At 31.3% G+C, this 22,391-nt stretch overlaps 2 protein-coding genes across 3 annotated transcripts; one reads left to right on the top strand and one right to left on the bottom strand.

Annotated features, from left to right (window-relative positions):
• The first annotated feature begins 623 nt into the window (after positions 1–623).
• Positions 624–4,528, top strand: LOC108460091 (protein SMAX1-LIKE 4). Its single transcript, XM_053023720.1, has 3 exons — positions 624–2,443; positions 2,740–2,920; positions 3,006–4,528. The coding sequence occupies exons 1-3, from the start codon at positions 1,215–1,217 to the stop codon at positions 4,362–4,364; spliced, it is 2,769 nt and encodes a 922-aa protein (XP_052879680.1). The 5' UTR covers positions 624–1,214; the 3' UTR covers positions 4,365–4,528.
• Positions 4,529–9,347: 4,819 nt separating this feature from the next.
• LOC108457042 (protein TRANSPARENT TESTA 9) lies at positions 9,348–20,645 on the bottom strand. 2 transcript variants are annotated; one of them, XM_017755858.2, is made up of 21 exons: positions 20,240–20,645; positions 19,450–19,501; positions 19,284–19,360; positions 19,071–19,204; positions 18,863–18,959; positions 18,664–18,721; positions 18,398–18,506; positions 18,156–18,279; positions 17,886–18,072; positions 17,405–17,730; positions 16,088–16,176; positions 15,945–16,015; positions 15,412–15,522; positions 13,488–13,547; positions 12,103–12,240; positions 11,641–11,746; positions 11,494–11,565; positions 11,332–11,387; positions 10,910–11,069; positions 10,602–10,768; positions 9,348–10,153 (listed from the first exon to the last, which is right to left on the bottom strand). In XM_017755858.2, exons 1-21 carry the CDS (start codon positions 20,290–20,292, stop codon positions 9,899–9,901), a joined length of 2,502 nt encoding a protein of 833 aa, XP_017611347.1. In that variant the 5' UTR covers positions 20,293–20,645; the 3' UTR covers positions 9,348–9,898. The 2 variants fall into 2 exon arrangements, with proteins under 2 accessions (XP_017611347.1, XP_017611338.1); XM_017755849.2 differs by having other exon boundaries at positions 18,863–19,204.
• Positions 20,646–22,391: the final 1,746 nt, after the last annotated feature.

The following is a 22,391-nucleotide window of genomic DNA, read 5'->3' as shown; positions in this document are numbered from 1 at the left end:
AATGTCCTTGGAAATCTAAAATTAATAAACACATAATATGATGAGAGGATTCATAAAATAATTTCTTTTAAACATCAATCGCATTTTATTATAATAACTATATGATAATGTTTACGGAACAACCATCACCATGACTTAATCTATCAATGTTGTATACAAGAAACCATGTTATTAGCTAATTCTCTATTAATTTAGGCATGCTTGTAAATATGTATGTATATATAAATGTGCAGCACTGTGACTAGAGAAAAAAGGAACTTGGTTAAGATTGATCAGATCTTCTTTTGCAGCTTTTTCATCGTCTTGGGGTTGAAAAGAAAAAGAAAGAAAATTTATTTATTTATTATTATTCTATGATATGTTTTCATCATGCCATGAAAGTTTTACTACTCTCCATATGCATATAGACTTTGAGGAAATTTTTTTGCGAGTCCCAACAAGTGCAGTGAATGTTTTGTATTAATCAAATAATCACTTTTTTGTTTTAATAAACGAAATCATTCCTTTGTTATTTATCTATTTATTTATTATCATGGGAAACCAAAAAAAGGAAAATCTTAATTAGGGTTACCTTTAGGGTATTAAAAGATGGTGCAGTCTCTGTGTGTGTGTGAGAGAGAGAGAAAAGAAAGATAGGAAGTGGAATTGAAAAGCTAAAAAAAGCTGCCCTCAATTTTAAAAAAGAAAAATTTGAATGTAATTGAAAGGTTAAATTTTATCAATTTAGTACATGTAAAATTAGAATAAAGTTAATATTTACTTATATTTTAAATTTATTTGATTTTTTAATAGTGTATAAGGACTAAATTAAATATTTCTTTTTAATTTCATTACCACTAAGTTATCTTTTAAAAGTAGGTAAGTACAGGGACTGAGTTTCGAATTTGTGAAGTGTATAAAGAACGATGGGTTTGGTCTATTTGTGTTGTATATTGTTTCTAAAACTATACTATAAGCTCTTCTTTCCAAAAACTTTCAAAAATATATATATTTTGGTTCTTTGTTTTTCATTTTCAGATTCATATTTGTCTATTTTAAGCTTACAACAACTGGTTCATTTTGTTCTAAGCTTTTAAGAGAAAAACAAAGGCAAATAGGGGTGTGGGGGTGGTGAGTATATTGCATAAGAGAGGAAAGTTAGTGAAAAATTTTGAGAAGAGCACAAGTTTTTTTCATTTGGGGGGTGGTGTGGGGGGGTGGGTTTTAGCCAAGTGATGCGCTCAGGTGCCTGTACGGTTCAGCAGACCCTCACAGCAGAGGCTGCTTCAATATTGAAGCATTCTCTTAGCTTAGCCAGAAGGAGAGGCCATGCACAAGTGACTCCTCTTCATGTGGCTGCCACTTTGTTAAGCACAAGGGCTAGCCTATTGAGAAGGGCTTGTCTTAAATCTCAGCAGCCTCAGTTATCTTCCTCACATCCACTTCAATGTAGAGCACTTGAGCTTTGTTTCAATGTAGCTCTTAATAGGTTACCAACCACACCAGGACCAATCCTTCATGGTCAACCTTCTTTATCAAATGCTTTAGTTGCTGCACTTAAAAGAGCACAAGCACATCAAAGAAGGGGTTGTATTGAACAACAACAATCACAACAGCCTATACTCACCATTAAAGTTGAGTTAGAGCAGCTTATTATATCTATACTTGATGATCCTAGTGTTAGTAGGGTTATGAGAGAAGCTGGTTTTTCAAGCACTGTTGTTAAAGCCAACATTGAAGATTCTTCTTCATCACCTTCATCTGTGTTTCAATGTTATAACACTACTTCTGGTTCTGGTGGTGTTTTTTCTTCACCTTGTTCACCTTCTCAAACTCATTTCTTGTCTTATGAACAAAACCCATTTTTCTTTTCACCTTCAAAGAAACTTTTAACCAGCTACATACCAGATTCAGCTTCTTTGAAACAAGACATCAAGTTGGTGTTTGAGGTTTTGTTAAGGAAGAACAAGAGGAGGAACAGTGTTATAGTTAGTGATTGTGTGTCTACAACTGAAAGTCTTGTGTCCGAACTAACATCAAGAGTTGAGAAAGGTGATGTTCCGGATGAAATGAAACATGTTCGGTTCCTTAAATTTTATTTCTCACCTATGTCTTTAAAGTTCATGAAAAGAGAGGATGTTGAGAAACATGTTTGTGATTTGAAAAGAACAGTGGATTCCATTGTAGCAGAAGGTGGTGCTATTATTTATACAGGTGATTTAAAATGGACTGTTGTTGAAGAAGGTGAAATCAATGGTTACAATGCAGCTGATCATTTAGTTACTGAACTAGGAAGGTTGATTTCAGATTATTACATGTCAAACAAGGTCTGGTTAGTGGCAACTGCAAGTTACCAAACATATTTAAGGTGTCAAATGAGACAACCTCCACTTGAGGTTCAATGGGCACTTCAAGCTGTTTCTGTTCCTACAGGTGGACTTAGTTTAAGCCTCCATGCTTCCAGGTTTGTTCCTTTTCTCCATTAATATTCCTTGTTCTTTTTGGTTCTTGTTTTTATCTTCTAGTTATGGTCTGTAAAAAGACATATGAATCATTGTCCGTGCATTGTATTATTACCATGCTTTGTCGGATATAGCCGCTGCATAAAATCAAAAGAAAAAGTGAAAAAAAAAAGTTAAAAGTTTTCACGTTTGTCTTTTCCTTTTTTCCTTTTTATGCTTTCTTTATGTCTTCGCTGTCTCATGTTTTGAAATTATTAATCTTCATGGACCGTAATACGAATAATCTTGATGTTTGCAGTTGCCATGATACAAAAATGATGTTCAGTGAGATGGAAAAGAAGCAATTTGAGCATGAGAAACTTACATGTTGTGCTGAATGTAGTTCAAATTACGAGAAAGATGTACAGTCGTTTAAATCTAGTGGTGGCTTGCCACCATGGATGCATGTTCATGGTAGTAACAACAGTGACAGTCAAAAGGTAAGAAGAATCTACGAGTTAAAAATCATTTTGGGTCTTTTTTCTTTTGGGGGTTTTAGAGTTTAATTGTGTCTGGTTTTTGTAGGGTGAAATGGTTGAATTGAGGAGAAAATGGAACACATTATGTCACAGTTTACATAGAGGTAGATTGAACCAGAGCCAGTTGAGGTCCACCATGTACTACAACAACCAAGGCTATCCTTATGGTTCATCGTTCCCTTGGTGGCCTAGTCAAAGCAGTGGCTTAACCGATTCGGCTTCTATCTCTTTCATCGATTCAAAGCCGAATTCGGTGCCGAGATTCAGGAGGCAAAACTCATGCACCATTGAGCTCAATTTTGGTAATGTATCACCAAACTTGGATTCACTTAAAAACACTGAGGATAAAGAGGTGAAGGTCACACTTGCTCTTGGTAGTGATTCTCCAAGGAAAAGTACTGGATTGTGTGAGCTTTTGCAAGGCAACCTGCCATGGCAATCTGAGATTATAAGTTCGATAGCTGAAGCATTGATGGGTTCAAAAAAAGAGACTTGGTTATTGATTGAAGGGAATGACATGATTGGCAAAAGAAGATTAGCACGTGTTGTTGCAGAATATGTGTTGGGGTCACCTGATTTGCTGCTGTACATGGACATGAAACACAACAATGAGACAACTCGATGTAATGAGAGGCTTAAAAGAGCATTTAGCAGGGATGAAAAGCTTGTGGTTATGGTGGAAAATGTTGACTTGGCTGATACACAGTGTTTAAAACTCCTAGCTGATAGATTTGAAGGTGGAGATGATGGGGGTAGTAGCAGATCAATAATCATTTTAACCAAGTCCATTTCGTCTAGCTTTGAGGAACATTATGCCAAAAAGGACAACATTGTCATCGAGATGAAGCTCAACATCAACGGCTCTGATACCAACAAGAGAAAACACGAATGGGGCGGTTCAAACAAGACCAAAACACCGAGAACCAAACCAAGTTCCCACATTCTTGACCTCAACATGAAAGCAGCGGATGATGATGAAGAAGAAGAAGCTAATGAAAGTGGTGAAGTTAGTGACTTGACGGCTGATCTCCATGTCGGGTTTCTAGAACTGATCCAAAAACGCTACTTTCTCAACCAAACCGAAGGCCAACACAAGGAGATGAAAGAAGATTTCATGGCCAAGTTCAAAAGGGTGGTAGAGGAGATATTTGGGGGTGAAAATAAGGTTAGTTTTAGTATTGAAGAGAGGGTACTGGAGGGGGTTTTAGTTGGTTCAAGTTATTTTGTGAATAGCTTATTTGAGAAATGGCTAAAAGACATTTTTCAAACAGGCTTACAGAATGTTAAAAAAAATGGAGGGGGAGGGGGTATAGATGAAATTAGATTAAGTTATGGGGGTATACTTGAAAAAGCAATGGAAAATGGATATATGGGGAGTTGCCTTCCCAAAAACATCCAAGTTTAGTTTCATGGAGTTAAAAATTTGGATTGGGGGGTTTTCTTATGTAAAATTCCTGACAATACCCAAAATGACCATAATGTCAGTTTGTGTAACTTTCATAGGATGTGTTTTTGTAATCTTTTTCTTTTCTTTTCATTAATTTTCAGTTCCTTTTGTTTTTTCTTAAAGTTAGTAATTTAACTCTATTTAATTGCTTCATTACACTCATCTCTAGGATGTTCTATATATGAACCTCACTCAGTCGTATCAAAATTTAAGATAACCTAAGAAGACAAAATTTTCCATAACTTCTAAACATGTGTCAAAGACTTGCCATAACTGCCAAGTAATGTTATTTACACTCTTTTCTCATGTAATGAAAATTATCCCATTAAAGCTAGTACCAGCCCATTCCAAAATAAACATTATCTTGCATTTTTTTTTGTATAATTAGGAGAGCGAAATAAAATTATTTAGAATCAAACTCAAATTTTCATACCTATAATATAATATTTTTACGGTTAGGCCAAGAGATTGTTGACGTTTAAAACCTATATATATAAATTAACCAAAAAAAAGAGAGGATAATTTATATATATATAGGCATTTGATAAAGTTCCAAGACTTGGATTCCATAGTAGATAACAACTAACAAGTTTAGCATAATTTAAAGAGATATAAAACAAAGAACATAATGATTACATTAGAAATTTAGAAACTTTCAAGTTCATCAATTTAATCATTATTAAGCTTTTCATATTTAATTCCATAGCCCTTCTCTTTTTATGTTATTAGCAATAGTGAAGAACAAAAGAAAGAAAAATAATAATGTCTATGTGCAAACAATGATGAATGTTTTGATGTTAAACACCTAGCCAACTATCTCTACAATTATTGGTGCAATTTATTTTAATTAACAACATTCATCATAACTTGTAATTTTTTTTTTTTTTTTTTTTGATTGAGAAAAAGATATGGGATGTTCAATCTAAGTTTTAATGTCTCATAATAATATTTTTAAGTATTGAGTTTGAATTCCCTCCTTGAAATAACTTCTTAATATATATAGATCGAAGGTAAAAGTACATTTGAAATTCCTATATCAGAAGTCAAATTGCATTTTATCTCATTTACTCAAAAAATAAGTAAATTAATCATTGTATGTTAGATCAAAGAGTAAACGGATCATTTTTGTTAAAACTTCATCCATTTTCACTGCTTAAAATTAGCGTGGCTGATAGATTTTGACCAGATAGTTACACTTGGTCTGTCACATGTGCCTCATTTTGACGTACAATGACTGATTTTTAATAATAAAAATTGATGAAACTTTTAACAAAATAATCAATTTGCTCTTTGAATCTGATATACATAGATTAATTTACTATTTTTTGAATAGTAAAAATAAAATGTAATCTAACTTTTAATACAAATAACTTTTACGGATTTATGATTTTCACTCCCACTAATATTTACGAATTTCGAACCCGATTTCTCTCCCAGAAACAACTTCTTAATACATTTAGTTTAAGGTGGGAAACTTTTTGAAGAAAATATTATGTTGATGAAAATTGTTAATAGATTCGTTTGACTGTAATCAATGCTCATTTATAAGTTGATGATCATCATAACTAAGTCAAAAAGGAGCAATCCAAATTCATAAATATATAATATAAATAGGCAATCCCACTTTTGAAAATAATTTCATTAGCCTACACATTGCACCATTATTCTGACTTTTGAAAGCAATTATGAAATCATCAAACGGCGGAAAGTGGGGCCAGCCTTCCAATCATACATACTATCAAAACACTATTATTCCTTCTCTTTTTAGTCCATTCTATTAATAATCATTAATTAATATTAAGGGTTTTTAATAAATAGTAGGGTAAACTACGTTTAAGACCATTGAATTATTAATAAATTTATATTTTAATTATTTAATTTTAAAATATTACAAAATAGTTATCGAGTTATTTAAAAAAATTTATTTAATTCATTGGACAGTTTAGTTTTTACTTTTAAGATCCGACTAGAGAGTTCCAAGGAATGATTTCACAATCGATATAGATGGATACCCATCAACGAATAGAAGAATCAGGCTGATCTAATAGTCGATGTCGAAGATCAAAGAAGAAAGTTATTTGGATTTTGGTTCACAGATTCGTGACGTTTAAAGTTATTTCATAAAAAAAAATTGAACTGTAGAAGAGAAGGACAATTAAAGCTTTCGACTGGTGCAGGTCATGTAACAACGATTTTAACAACCTAGTGACTTAAATGAAAATTTTTGAATAGTTTAATGACTGTTTTGTAATTTTTGAAATTAAGTGACTAAAACGTAAACTTACAAATAGTTTAGTGATCTTGTGTGTAGTTCACCCTAATTATTAATAATAAATAATAATTTACAAATCTTTATTTTAGCACTTATTTGCTTTAGGAAAAGCTATCAAATGTGCTAGTATTGTATGAGGAAAACCTTTTATCTTTGATAGGAAATGATGAATCTATTATACTATATATACACATGTATATTTATATCATCAATAAATTAAATAGTAGTTGATTGGTAGACCCTTTAGAAATCAGAACAAATCTTCCTTGGATATTGATAAAGTTTCAATGGAAAAGAAAAAAATATGATAAGCATTATTATTATTATTTTTTGAATTATGGAAAGAAAGTAAAGTTTTAACAGTAATATAATTAACGCGATTTAAACTCAAACTATATTTAAAGTGGTGAACACCTTGATCATTAGATTAATACACGGATTCACATTATTTAATATTTTTAAGTTTCATAGTTATAGTTGAACAAGAAAAAGGTTTTCTCTTGCATAATTGAACTTCCACCAAAATAGTGAAAAGGTAAGGCTATGTTTGGTTTTAAAAAAGAAATATTTTTGTTTCAGTTTTATTGGAAAGAAAAAAACATAATTAAAAATATTTTTGTCGAAAATTTTAAAAAGAATATTTTAGAAAATAAAAATATTTAAAATTAGAAATAATAATATATTTTATTTTATTTTTATTATTTTTACTAATAATGCTTATTGAAAAGTTGAAAACAATAAATTTTTAATTTTTAAATTTAATAAATGTATTGACTCTAGTTGAAACTTATATAAAATTTCTATCTTCGTTCAAATCCATATGTAGGATTTTTGTTTATATTTTATTTATCATGTTTTTATTATAAGAAAATAAAATCGTTCAAAAAGTAATAATTATTTTTAAATTAAAAATAATTTCAGAAGCCAAATGAAATTCGATATTTTGGCTCTATATTTATTTTCTTAAAGATCACGAAAAAACCATTAGGATAGGCATTCGTCCATTTAGTTACAAACCCAAATTTATATATATTGGAAAATTTTGGATAACATAATTTATTAAAATAAAAGGAGTTTCAACAAAAAAAAATTGAGGTTCTCAAATTAGAGATCATTATAGTCAGATCTCAATAGATTTTAAGTTCATTTTTGGCTCGGATATGATTTGATCTAAAATAGGTTTAATATTTTGTTTAAACTCAATCGGGATAAAATGTTAAAACTCGATATTAACCATATTAATTAATTTTTTATATAAAATGAATTTAAAAATATAATATATCAAATACACTAAACAAATTAAAATGAATGGTTCCCAACAATTTGAAAATAAATTAAAAAATTATTTTATACTTAAATAAAACTAATATAGGTGCAACTTAGCAAACAAATAGCTTTAAAATAGTAACAAAATTAACATAAAATAAAAGTTGCATAATATCTAAACAATAACAATAAAATTGTAACAATATAATAACAAAATAATGACAAAATAATAGCAAAAAGTAACTTTTTTTTTTTTGTAAATTCAAGTTAGGCCGAACTCGGACCAAAAAAACTTACCCGAGGCTCAGTCCATTTAAAAAATGAGCCTCTTTTTTTACTTAAACCCATTTTTCAGACCTATATTTTTATCCAAACCCTCTTACTTTTCAAGTTGGTTTTAGGACTAGACCACTTGATCAAGTCTACCTCAAATCCCACATTATATAAATTATGCATGGCTTTTTATTTTTTTAAAATCTAACCATGTGTGAATCCAATTCAAATTTATTATATTTCGATTATCAATTGATTATGGTTATAAGAATGTATTGATTTAAAATTATAAATTTGTTTGTACATTAAAGTTATAGATGCTGATTATAGTGTGATCCCCATTGCAACTATAATCGTAACCTTAAAAATTAGCTCGTTTTAACCAAACTCATTTCTCAATTTTATAATTATCCTTTATTTTATTTGTAAGTATCGAGTAATTTCTATAGTATGAAAATTAACTTGTTTATCTTTAAATTTTTCTTAAAATATAAAAATAATTAAATACTAAATAAAAACAGGTTTTAAAAATGAGAAACCGAAACATCATAGACAAACTAAAGAGATTTCAGTCATCCATGGACACTACTAAGTATTAAAACCCATATCTAATACAAAATAATTTATCAAATTTCAATTATTATTTAACGTTGTTTTACATAAAAACTAATTTGTATGCTAATAAAATGTTAACATTCCTATATATTAACCTAAGAATAATCATCATAATAATTCCGAGCATGATTCATGCTTGGTTAATTATTTTTACTATTTTGAAGGTTACGATATTTTCTAAGTTCCTATTTTTTATATATTTAAATTTAGTCTTCATGTTTTTATTATTAAAATTTTAATAAAAAGCAATCACTCAATAATCGTGTGATAAAAAAATAACATTGTAATAAATCTAAATTTAACCAAAAAAAAACAAACTATGTTAACCAATGGCATTATAAACATTGAAGTAAAAATTTATGTCAAAATTAAAATATAGAAATTAAATATCAAAATTTGAGTATAGTACCCAAATTAAAATTTAACCATTATTATTAATGTAAAAAAAACATTTTAAATAGAACAAAATATTTACTCCACCTTACGCCTTCCTTTTTATATATAGTAGTATGGTATAGATAATTTATTTTTAAATTTAAAGTTTAAAATTATGTATAAGTGATTACACATAACATGATCAAATATGCAATATCCACATCTGATAAAATTCAAATCCGAAATGACTGAAACTTAAACCAATCAAAAGAAATGCACAATGGCTTTTACATCTATGAAGTAGCAAAATGTACATTGATGTTACATAACTTACAAAATTAGGAGGTAGGGAGTAGGGTAGGAAAATGCCTAAGCTTAAGAATGAACCATAAAAAAATATTTAAAAAGAGGATGCCAAATAAAAATAAGGCAAAACTAATATATATATATATCAAATAAGGGATATAGGATATAGCTTAGCTATAGCTAGTTAAACCAAGAATGGCACTAAATCTAGGGACTGGGGGACCTAATCTACACCATATACAAAAGGATGTAATTGGAAAAGGAAATAAACTCTCGCCTAAAAAAAACATGAACCTCAAAGCAGGATGGTAACAATGGGTACTTTCAACTTTTGAGCAAAGTGTACTCAAAGAAGGTATTTGGAAAATTAAAGAGTTGGAGAATCTTACAGTTCAAGGTCAAGAACTGGTTTTAGTCTTCTCTCCACTTCCATGTTTTGTAGATTGATCTCCTCCAGGATCATAGATAAAGCAGTTTTGCAAGATTCGTCATCTCTGAAAGCTAAGGTCCATCTACCGTCAACTAGAGATTTTATCCTTGTTTCACCGGGTGTGCCAGATTTAGGAGCATCCAAGAACGGTAATGTTGATGGACGGATACGTAAGTGTAGCCATCTTGCATGCTTATCATCTATTCTGGGCTGGAAGATTTTGAAGGCAAAAAGTATGAATGACATGGTACTCTACCTCAATATTCAAATCCTAAACAACCAAAAGTTGGATTACTTTGGCCTTTGGGTTTCACAGCACTCGAGTTTGGTTGATACCTTTCTTAGCTAAATTCGGGTCGAGTTCATTTTTTATGTATTAAGACTCAAACTAAGTTTCAAGCTAGCTTCAATTTTAGGTCGGCGCTTGAATTTATGGTACAGGTTGATTCGGGTTTGGGTCAAGTTTGATTTGTTTTGGTTGGGCAGGTATTTTGTGCTACGTTTTGCCAGCTCTAGACATGAACTATAAAATGTACCAAGAACAACCTCAAGTCCTTCCCAGTTCCCACTCTCACTAGCACATGCATAAACATTTAATCAAGTGCATACAAGTTCTGCGGCATTTAGTATGAAATAAGCAACAGAATATATAGCTTACATTTGTACCAGCCAATGGTGCAGCAACACGAACCATTCCATAATTCTGCTTCAATGGTAACTCTTCAGCAAGAAGAACCCATCCTAATGTGCCCACAGAAACTGCTAGAAAGTGAAAATGACGTTCTTTGCCCCTTTCAAATGCAATTCGACAAGGCAGCGCATGAACTGCAATGGCAGTGACCAGAATTAGGGTATGAGATATCTCAATTGCTAACAAGTGACCAATTTTCTGTAAAGAATAAACACAGTGCATCACAAACACACATAATTACTGATAGAGCCAGCAGTACAAGAGACAGAACAGACCAAATTTTACTTCAGTGCCTGGCTTTGGACCTGAAACATCCAGACCAGCTGCCCTGGCACGGGATATTTCTGGGATATCAATTTGTGGCTGGATAGGAGGCTGTTCAGTCAAAGCCCTACCGAGGGAGAAAATTTGAAGTTGATGAAGCAGCACAAATACCTAATATAGAAAAGTTAGAAATATTTGCAACCTAATGCTATAAAGCAATGCTGAAGGAATAAAAAGGCTAAACTACTAGTATTGTGATTAAAATATTAATGCAAAGGTCCCGTTGTCTTCCCTTGTTTATTATTCATATGCATGTATTTTTATATCAGCTTGGGAAAGCAAAAGAAAATGACATTTCTATAGTAGTAACACTAAAGATCATATATGCCGTAGTATTTATAGTTTTATCTATAGAGAAAGCTAATATACAAACCTTTACCAATTCACTCATCCTCTCACCAGCAGTGAAGGATGACTCAGCAGGAATATCTGTACATACAGCATAGAATATTCCACATTCAAGGAAAAATAAAAGAAATAAAGTTAAGAAAAATTATTCAAAATCATCCAATTTTCGGAGAACAGTTAATCCTACCTTCAGAATTCAATTTCTGAAATGGCAAAAGAATGCACTTGGGCTCCTTTCGAGGGGATGAAGCCTCAATAGCTACAATAAAGTACTTCAGTCAAAAACTTCACCACCAAAATCACTATTTACTGCATTAACTTTGTAGAAGACTACCTCTTTTGCATTTTTTCCACTGATCACAAAGCACTGTTATAAGTAGATCGACCCAAATCCCTTTAGTCTCCTGTACAAGAGCACTTCTGCAGTTCCTATATGAGTCCTGCACATGATAAGAATGTTCATTAGTAGCACATACTGGAAAGAAATCTTACAATGTAGTAAATAAGTCAAGTGAGTACATTGAAGATGGTTGAGGAGGATGCTAAAGAGATGGCATTTTTTCTTACGTGTAGGTCTATATGATTTGTATACACATGTATATATACATATATGTAAACATATGCAGTTTATAAATGAAACAAAACATAATTTTCCCAAGTTCCAATTTATCATACACTAGTAATGTCATATCATAAAAGTTTGATATAAACAAAACCATCAGGATAACATTCCTTAAATTTGAGGTTGCAATATGATTCCTACTATATCTTGTATATTCAAAGAGATATTACTCACCTTCAACAATTTAAGATGATGGCTTTTGAACTCCGCCTCACTATAAGGAAGCAATTGTCGCAAAAGCCAACCACCATCCCATAAAATTTCTGTAGATATATCTGATCGACAAAGAAGTTTGACCAATGCATCAAGGACCTACAATAAAAATTAAACTTCAAATATGATTTTCATATCACTGAAGATAAATTCCTATTTAGACTTTTATTCCATTTATTACTACTTTTCCCAAAAAATTATCATTAAAGTAAAAATATGGATGGTCAAGGTGGGGATGGGCTTGAATTATGAAAATGTTTCTACATATAATTATATCTTTGCTTATTTGAATACTCTATACATAATATGTAATTTTGTCCACATTACTTTTCATCCAATTGAATCATAATTCTTTTGTTGTTAGTTAGTACCCATATATGTTTATGCAATTATCATGATAGATTAATGCAATCTTCATTTGTACATTATCAATTAGATGTTGAGAATATTGTGATTGTTTGAAATTTAAAAAAAAAACTTCCAAGAAATTTTCATTATTAATGCTACAATTGGTACATTTCTTAGTTAACTTTACTATATATTTGTAAACTATTAACCACCAGTGTAAGTTTAGGCAATTACAATGATGGACTAATGAAGTGTTGTTGAAACAACACTTTAATGAATACATTGGTTGCTTAATGGTCCAGATGTTTTGAATCTCAAATTGGATTCTTTGGAATCAAAATACTAAAAGAAAGCATTTTAGAAAATTATGTAGTGTGTAGTTGAGACAATGCTATAAAGGATACATTAATTAGGTAACTCTAATTGGTAGACAGGATCATGCTTAAATTTATGACCACTAAATTAAGGGATCCATTTATCATTTGACATTGTCTTGGTACAATGTTACCACTCTATCCTAAGTTTTGATGCAATCTCATTTGACCATTGATGTTAACCATTTCTTTAATATATATATCAACAAATTGATGGGTTGAATGAAATTAAACAAACAAAAAAAAAAGGTGACATAAAAAAGGGGAAAACAAATCTTTTTTATATATTTTCGACAAATAGTTTACGCATTTTAATGTTAACATATGTCAATCTATAAATTTCTTTACAAATATAAAATATATATTTCTGAAAACACTTAGCAGCGTTTTTAGCATTTCTCTTATTAAAAAAAACAGATCATTTCCACTTCTATTTAATCATTGATATTATCCTTAATTGACATTTGGAAATTAAGTATAATTTTATTTTTTCACATAATAAAAACTAGCAGGATATTCCTTTTTCTTCAAGTAATGATAAAATTGACCAAAATCTGGGATAAAGTGTATAAAGAAATGCAGGGTGAACAACTCATAGCCCCTAATCCAGTGGAATGAAAATACCTGGTTTCTATGTATACGAGGGCTTGCTGCTGCTCCCCCAATAAACACTCCATATTGTTCCTATCAACCAATGAAGGAAGAGGAAATTACACAAAATTCATACCATTGGTTAGAAACATAAGTTCTTTCCCCCTAAAATATAGAGCAAGAAGCAGCAATGAATGAACCAAGTCCATCTCCTAAAGCTTAAAGCCAAAAAAATTTCAAACTAGATAACTTTTTACCTAAACTCAAATGCCAGAACTTACGTGATGACAGGTAGAGTATTATAGTTATCAATCATTATGAAAATTGTGATTACAGCTATCAGTTTAATGAGAAACATCACAAATTTAATGCAAGTACAGATGTCAATTAGTTACAGATATTAAAGATTAGAAAATAAAGTAAATCTACCAAGAAAAAAGGAATGAAAAGATTTGAAATTGGAGACAACCTGGCAAATAAAAGATAACTACAAGGTAACTTTTAAATAGCAAAGAAAAATGTTGACACCCTATTCTGATTTTTAAGTCGTAAAATAATCAAAACCAAAACTTAAGGATAGACATTCAAGAAAAAGGTGAGAAGCCGATTGACTCTTAGCTCAATGGCATGGGCATTGTTGCCAATGCAGGAGGACATGGGTTCGAGTGCGCTAAAGTGTATTATTCTCCTATTTATGGGTTGGGGAGGGGCTACGGGTAGTTCTAGGCATTGTATCAAAAAGAGCAAATATGATCAGGACCTATAATGAGATTATTCAAAAATTAAAAAATTAAATAAAAAAAGGTGTGTGAATGGACAAGATTTTCATAAAATACAGCACTAAATGCTCCATGAGATAAAAAATAATACTTTGTGCCTGTCTTTGCTTTCATTTTCTTTCTCATATATTTTTACCTTTTTGTCAACATCAGTACTCAGCAAGCACTGAATCTATTACAACGATCCACGGTAATGTTAGATCTTGATTCATCCAACAATCTAGCCCTAGGTTTGGTCTGTTAAGTGTTATTAAAAGGTGCAAGATGTACTCCAGACCCTAGGACCCTTCCAGACCAAAAGGGTAAAAGGGGGGACGGGGGAAGCACTCACTTTTGAATAAAGTCAGAGGGGGGGAGGGGGGGAAGCACTCACTTGAATAAAGTCACTAATTTCTAAGAGTTCACCTCTTTAATTGCCTAAGTATAGCATTTTTGTAATTAATTTCTAAGAGTTCGCCTCTTTAATTGCCTAAGTATAGCATTTCTGTAATTAACTTAATTTCTAAGAGTTTAGATGGCTTTGCCAATGCGTTAAAACACAAAACACTCTAAAAACAGTAAGTAGAACCTATATCTCATGAGTCAAGAAATATTTGAAGCAATCTTTGAAAAATCAAATGTTAAGAAGCTAGAAGTAAAGCTAAAGAACCATAGCCACATGACCATTCAGTTGAAGTTAAAACAAATAACCACATTTTCCAACTAAAAAGAAAAAATTTGTGCGAATCAAGGGGGGGTGAATATTCGATGTAGCCCCTAACTATACCCCATCCTGTTGTGTGATACTCGGAAAAATTTTCTCAATTTCATATCAATAGTTTGAGACTGACAAACTCGTTACTCTAACACCTAACAGAAGTGTGACACGTCATTTTTTGCTCAACGAATTGCTAAAATGTTACAACAAAATCCATGTCACCCTCATCGCACATTCATTACATGTGGAGAAAAAGGAAAAAAAAAAGAAAAAAGAAGTTTAAAAATGATTTAAAAATCTGCAAGAATAGAAAAATTTTAGAAATTTTCAAATACCATTATAATTTGTTTTTTGCATTAAGTGATAAATGAATTAACAGAACACTGAGAAAGAAAATAGTTCACTTTGTCTACTTTTTTTCAGCACTCCTTTTCACTTTCTTTTAGGGGGAATATAGGAAGATAAAGAGAGAGAAAAATACCTTCAACTTTTTTAAATATCCATCAAGCTCAGAACTAAAACTATCTCTTGCGGAGCCACTTTCAAAAGAAAAAAGTTGCTCTTCACCTGAGCCCTCACCTACCAAAGCTTGCTGCCCAAATTTAAGACAAAAGGTTCTACGATTCAATCACATAGATAAAGGTAGAAGAATTTCCTAAAAAAGAAATAAGGTACAGAATGACAAACAAATATGTCTCCAAGTTTTTTTTTTTTTTTTTTTACTCTTAAGCATCCATTCATAGGTATTAAATTAATCTTCACAATTTTTTTTTTCCAAAAATATTTGCACCTGGTTAAGCTGTCCATGCATATGAGACATTACTAGACTCACTAGGGAGCACTGAAATAGAGCTTATGATTATGGACCATCTGACCATCCTTGAGGAGTAGTGAACTATAAGCCACTGATGAGTTTTCAAGAAAAAACCCAAGGAAACTAAACAAATATTTTAGAAATCAGATGCAAAGAACCCACTATTCCCACTGAAGACAATGACTGACATTAAAGCTTACCAGCAAGAGTTTTTTGTGCTGTTTGCGCTGAGGAAGAATACCAATACCATCTAGCATTGATTCATCCAATTCTACAATGTAAATATTCATTAAGAAAATAGCAATAGAAAACAGATTAGTGACACAAACTTCATCATTATTACCCTTGGTTTGCAACAATGTAGCCAACACACTCAAAGAACCCAGGGCTCGTGCATCATCTCCATCAGTGACATAGGAAAGCAAAGTCTCCCTAAGACACAGTATGTATGCAAGTTCACAATTAGACCATGTACAACACAAACAGTTATGCATGAAGAACAACTTACTGATAGTCGCCATCAGTCATCTACATTAAGCGTAATTGCTGCAATTCACCAATGGAACATATATTTTCATATTTAACTGAATACAAAACTTAATTGTACAGCTGATTTGGCTATGCTATCACGTTTTTAAGCTGCAACCACTTATCTATCTTAACATCTAACAAATCTTAAAATTTACAGCACAACACAAAAAAGGAAATCATTATGTTTTCCCCCCATTTTCTGTTATTCTAGGTCTGACAGGCATAGGGTTACAGATCTTCTAATGTGTTAAAATTTAAGAAACTATATAGTGCTTCACCTTTGAACTTTAATTCAAATATGTATTTTAAATAGTTATAAATTCCCATATGATCATTTTTGTTTTTGTTAGGGTTTATGATTTAAGTGTAATACCTAAAAGTATCTGAGCTATCAGGCCAAAATATGCTTAGAACCTCAGCAACTTATTTAAATCTAGATACAACGGCTTCTCTCCTTCATCTTTCATGATAAAAGTTTTAGAAAAACACTTAACAGGCGCATCAACTATTGGAGAAGTGTACCAACCTAAGCTGCATAGTTACTTCAATTTAAGATTCTTATTCTTTAAAATTTATGCTACTTCCTTTTATTTGATAAAAATCTTCACCCATAAATGGAAATTAGAGTTCAAGGCAGAGTGAACTATGAAATAGAACAAAAACCAAAAAGCATAAGAATTTATATCATAATAGTTACGTACAATTAAACTGAAGTATGACAGAAGACAGAAAATAACCTAGACTAAAATTTCAAGATAAAAGAACCATTGTTCCAACCCTGTAAAGGCAGAAGTATAACAAACTCAAAGTCATGATGCTAGTACAGAAACCACTAACCAAAATTATATTACCTGATCATTATATCAGGATGTAAAATTAAAGACCAAGTTCAAAAGACATATATATTCTATACTTTATCAATATATATACACATATATATCTCCAGAAATGATAAAAGATTTACGTAAAAGAACTGCAACAAGAGCTAATAAAAATTTTGACCTTAGGATTGGAATTATCTACTGTGTATATATTGTTAATAAAAGTTTAAAATAATAAAAATCAGAGCAGGAAATGTAAAGCCCATATGCATGAGCAATTGGCTGTAATTAATAAACACATATTTTACCTCAAAGACAAATGTGAACAGGAAAAATCCCTCTCTGCAATAATGCCTCCAGGATGAACCTGTGAAGACGTAGCCTTGTTTGGTATATCAACACATAATTTTCCAGCATTCACCAGAGTAACACTATCAACTAATGGTTCTTCACTTTCATTTGTGCAATTATTTCCAGAAACATAGCCATTGATTTTAACTTCAGAATTTGCAGCAAAAGTCTCTAGTGGATATAAAAGAGCTGCAGCAATGGTGTTTGCCAGATCCTTGATTTTAACGATGCGTAAGATGCAACAGAGTAGGTACAAAGAAGTGACTGCACCAATCTTCAAGTTCTACATTAAGAGGGGAACAAAAATTAAACAGGCAGCGTAAGTATAAGTCAAGGGTCAACTTTCAAATTATAACCAGCCCAACAACCAGTTTTTGGTCCTTTTTTTCTTTCCCTTTTCCTCTTTTTTCATTACAGAATCCAGAATGAAGATCATACACTGTCAGCATCTATTTGAAGAGCTGGAAACAGCAATGGAAGTATCAAAAGCTGCAAAATGTTGTCTGTTATTAAACTCCCAACAACAGGAATCCCAGCAGAGATAACATCACTAAAATAGTAGAGATTGTCCTCAATTTCATCCACTTTAGCAAGTATCGCAGAAACAGACTCCGAGCATGGGTTTCTGTCTTAGCCATAAAACCTATCATGTTAGGAGATAAAAAGGATTCTGTTGTTTCACAATAAGATTATTACTCAGACACTTACTTTGGACGTTCAGAAAACAACTTGCTTAAATTGATGCACTGATCCCGGAAAAATGAGACCAAGTTTGAAAAATAATCAGATTGAGGGGCACTGGCAATGAACTTATTGACAAATTCATCTCCGACTGAACCAAAAAAGATGCATCAGAATATAAATTTATTTGTACCAACAGAAATGTATTTAGAATGGTATAAAAAGGAAATGAAAGGGCAATGAACAAAAATAGAAAAATGGAAACCAACCATGATAAACATTCAGTGTTATAGCACGCACTGCTGTGCGAACCATGCTTTCTTCATGAAAAGCAAACCGTATTGCCTCAACATACAACGGGAAGGAAACAACTTCTTCCTAGAAAAAAAATGACAAATAGAAGAAGTCATTCAACAACTGGAAGTAGAGAAAAAAGAGAGAAGCGGCAGTTTTTAACAAGGGCTAAAAAATGAGTAATAAAGAAAAAAATTTTACAGGGAAACAAATTCCATATATAAAAGAGAGGAACACTTACATCTTGAGTCTTTACAAGCAGAGAAATTGTGTTCTTGTTTAACTTTCCACTTATTGCTCTAGAAAAGCCCAGAATGACAGTTGAAATACCAATGTTAAAAAAATGCTTTCAAGACTTAAATTGGTTAAGAAATTAACAAAAAATAACATATAGAAGTCACCTATAGTGATAAGGACTGCTAAAAGAAAAGAAAACAAACCTTAAGAATGATATATAGTAAGAAAGTAGCTCTTCATTGCGGAAGTCAAATGAATAAGTTATTAGGTAGTTAACATGTTCATTACTGAACATATAGTCTGCAAAAATTTCACAAGGAAGATCAATAAAATCGTCCAACAGTGTTAGAATCAACTCAAAAGACCAAGGAACTGCAAATTTTGGTTTTTTTCTTTCAACAACCAACTTACATATGGCATGTTCTCTTCTTAGGTTTTGAATCAAAATGCTTATTGTTTGAAGTAACTGAAGAGAAACTGTCACAGTTCTGCTAATATTCAGTATACGTACGAACTCTCCCATGACTTGCTTCTCCATGAAAAACCTGCAGGGAGAATGTACGACATAAAAGTGCTGAACCAGAAACATGAATCATATAGGTAGTAAGCATGAAGAAACCTTACTCGAAAAAGGAAGAATCATGTTGATCACCATATGTCAACAACTCCGCAATAGATCTCAATGCCTCAATAACGAAATCCTTCATAATGGATAAAAATATGACGGCAGATGATACAAGGCAAATGACAACTGCAGTAATAACAATAGTATGAAGTATGATTCTATTACCTTATTAACATCATTAACAATTTGAACTTTCTGCAACTGGTTCGTTAAATATCTGCACACCAGGAAACACAACAATTAATCTAAAAGCACGATTTCAAATTCAAAGATACAAAAGTCCAACCCACATTTCCGGAGCAATCAAGCTGCTCTTCAACTTTTGTCTTGGAAACATGAATATATCCATTAGTATCGAAGCTCTAACAACTATTGATTTAAGGTGTCCAACAGCTAAAATTCAACCAGAAAAATATTACATGCTTGTTCAAGGAATTCCAAGGCAACATTTCAGTATCATCAAAGCTATATGAATCTTACCAATATAAACGAAATTAAAATAATAAAAAAACATTAAATTTGACTTCTACACGGGGAATCATTGCGCATACTATTCAATATTCATGTAACATTTCACATTTAATTCACTATTTGGTAGTCAACTTCACCGAGTGCATTTTTTCTATAAAATTGATATAAAAAGCATAAGCAATTTGAAACACAATAGTTCCAGTGAGAAGTAAAAATTATTCAATTTTTTTATATTTACAGAACTTACACAAGTCTATATTACTGAGAAAAACCGAAGATTCACAATCAATTTCTACAGTTAAAGTTTCACAGCAGCACTGACGAGAAATTACCGAACTCAAATTCAAATTTATCAACAATACGAACTTAAATTGTTGAAGACGAACAGAGATAATCCCCAAAATTACAAAAAAAAAAAAAAAAGAGAGAGAGAGAGAGAATAATTCAAACGATTGACAAAAAAAACAATAAAATAAAATAAAACCTGAGTTCGTCTAAGGAGAATCGATCTCTGGATCTCCAAAAGGAAAACCACATGATTGGCTCCTCAAACTTGAGAATTTGGCTCAACACGATTCATTCTTGCTCCGCTGTGCAAATTTTATTCTCCACTAATAATTCCAATAAAATTTTGCTTCAATTTCCTCAATTTTGATCAAAGTAAACTTCAATGGATCTCGATCGAAGAGAAGTTGAGTCAGAAAATCAAGAAAAATAATTTTAAAAAAAGACACGCACACAAACACTTTTTTTGGTGTAATTCCTTGCACAAAAGTGGAATAGAAATTAAAAATATGCAGGTGGTTTGAGATTAATAATTATTATTATGAATTTTTTTTAACCTTTTGGCTAGAAAAGCCGAGAAAGCCTTTGATGAAGTGAAGGCGGAGCTAGCATTCGATATGGGTTACGAGTCGGGTCAAACAAGTACCGGGTGGACCAGGCCCAATAATTTGTTGGGTTTATCCTTCGGTTCTCAATTTTCCAATTGAAGCCCGCAAAAGAATGAAAGCTGAACAAGTGATGAGATAATGAAAAAGGTAAACTACTCAAGGTTATTAAATCGTTAGTAAATTTATATTTTAGTTACTCAATTTAAAAAGTTATAAAATGATTACTTAACTATTCGAATATTTTTATTTAAATTACTGAACTATTAAAAGTTTTTACTTAAGTCACTCGATTGTTAAGGTTTTCTTTTTTAAGTTTGGCTAATGAGCACTAAGTGATGATTCGACAATTGAACGATGATAAGTACCCATCAACAAGTAAAAGAATTCATCTTAGATCCAAGTCGATGTTGAAAAAGATCCGGTTTGAAAATGATTTTCTTACACAGTGAAAAATTAAATTTTGAAAATCAACCCGGTTTGTGATATTTTTAGCAATAAACCCTAGACCGAAATTGTACCTGTGTTTTCTGATAAACGAGTCCTCAATGTTTTTCAAAATATAACCAAACTATCTTCTCTACTATTCTTGTACCACGAACTGCTTCAGATGTGAGCTCAAATTAATTGAATCAAAAAGATAGAACTAGAAAAAGTTTTTTTTTTGTGAAAACAAAAATTCTTTCTTCTTTAATTGAAACCGGTAAAATTGTTATTCTGAAAAATATATATATTTAATAGTAAAGAATAAATTCTCTCTATTTTTCGACAGAGTAACAATCTCTTAAAGTTGTGTGTTAATAGGTCTATCGGTATCATCTATTTATAGGAATAAAAAGTAGAACTTTTGTTAAATTGTAGAGGTTTATTTCAAATAGAAAAATTAACTTCCTACTTAGAGTAAGATTAGGATGAACGACATCCTCTAATATTCCTACTAGGGTTGCCGCCCCCTCATATCCATGAAGAGTTTTTGGGCCTCTCTCATATTGGGTCCAATTACAAGTACTTCATGAACTTTTCAACTCAACACTTTGTAATTTGATCCAACCCGATTCTATTTTTCTATTTCTTAAAATAAATTTTAATATTTTATATTAAATGATTTTCTTATCTCAATTTTACCCCCAACAAAATTATGACGATTTTACCCCTAGTAAATTTTTCAAGAGAATATGTTTAATATTTCACCATTCAACATGTTCACTATGACTGAATGATTTATTTTCATTTTTGGGCTTTAAAATAGCTCAAAAATATAAACTCATTCTTCCGATCATTTTTTAGTAATCCATGTACATTTGCAAATGTATCATTTCTCATTTTCGTTTCTATTTTCATTTCCATTTTAAGAAACTTGCATTCATTTCCAAATAATTCCATTTTTCTATTTCGGAGAAAACCATAATTATTCTTGAATATTTCCCCTTTCTCAATTTCTAATTATTCCATTCATTTTGATTCAAACACACAATTTATTTCTGGTTTCAATAAGCTTGCAAAAGGACCGATTGGACATATGCAATTAGGGTTCAAATAATTTATAATTGAGACTTTTTGCATATTAATTATAAACTCATTTAGTCACAAAGTCATTTCACTATAGTATCATAACTGAGTTCTCCCTAGCGACATACCATTACGAAAGCAACTACTTAGTACTTGACCTTGTCATAAATGTGTTACCCTCATAGGACATCATTGATCTCTTTAGGATAATATCTGTTCTCCTAATATGATCCTATG

The sequence above is a fragment of the Gossypium arboreum genome, chromosome 13 (assembly GCF_025698485.1).
Source record: "Gossypium arboreum isolate Shixiya-1 chromosome 13, ASM2569848v2, whole genome shotgun sequence".
NCBI lineage: Eukaryota > Viridiplantae > Streptophyta > Magnoliopsida > Malvales > Malvaceae > Gossypium > Gossypium arboreum.
This window is presented reverse-complemented; position numbering and strand designations above follow the sequence as displayed.

Bases quoted from the DNA above. Each gene is read 5' to 3' on its own strand.
- LOC108460091 (XM_053023720.1), top strand. From the start codon at position 1,215: ATGCGCTCAGGTGCCTGTACGGTTCAGCAGACCCTCACAGCAGAGGCT. The intron at 2,444-2,739 runs GTTTGTTCCTTT...TGATGTTTGCAG, and splicing joins TTAAGCCTCCATGCTTCCAG to TTGCCATGATACAAAAATGA. The intron at 2,921-3,005 runs GTAAGAAGAATC...TGGTTTTTGTAG, and splicing joins ACAACAGTGACAGTCAAAAG to GGTGAAATGGTTGAATTGAG.
- LOC108457042 (XM_017755849.2), bottom strand. From the start codon at position 20,292: ATGTGGTTTTCCTTTTGGAGATCCAGAGATCGATTCTCCTTAGACGAA. The intron at 19,361-19,449 runs GTAATAGAATCA...TCCATTATGAAG, and splicing joins TTGTTAATGATGTTAATAAG to GATTTCGTTATTGAGGCATT. The intron at 16,177-17,404 runs GTAAAATATGTG...ACTGTGTCTTAG, and splicing joins TGTTCACATTTGTCTTTGAG to GGAGACTTTGCTTTCCTATG.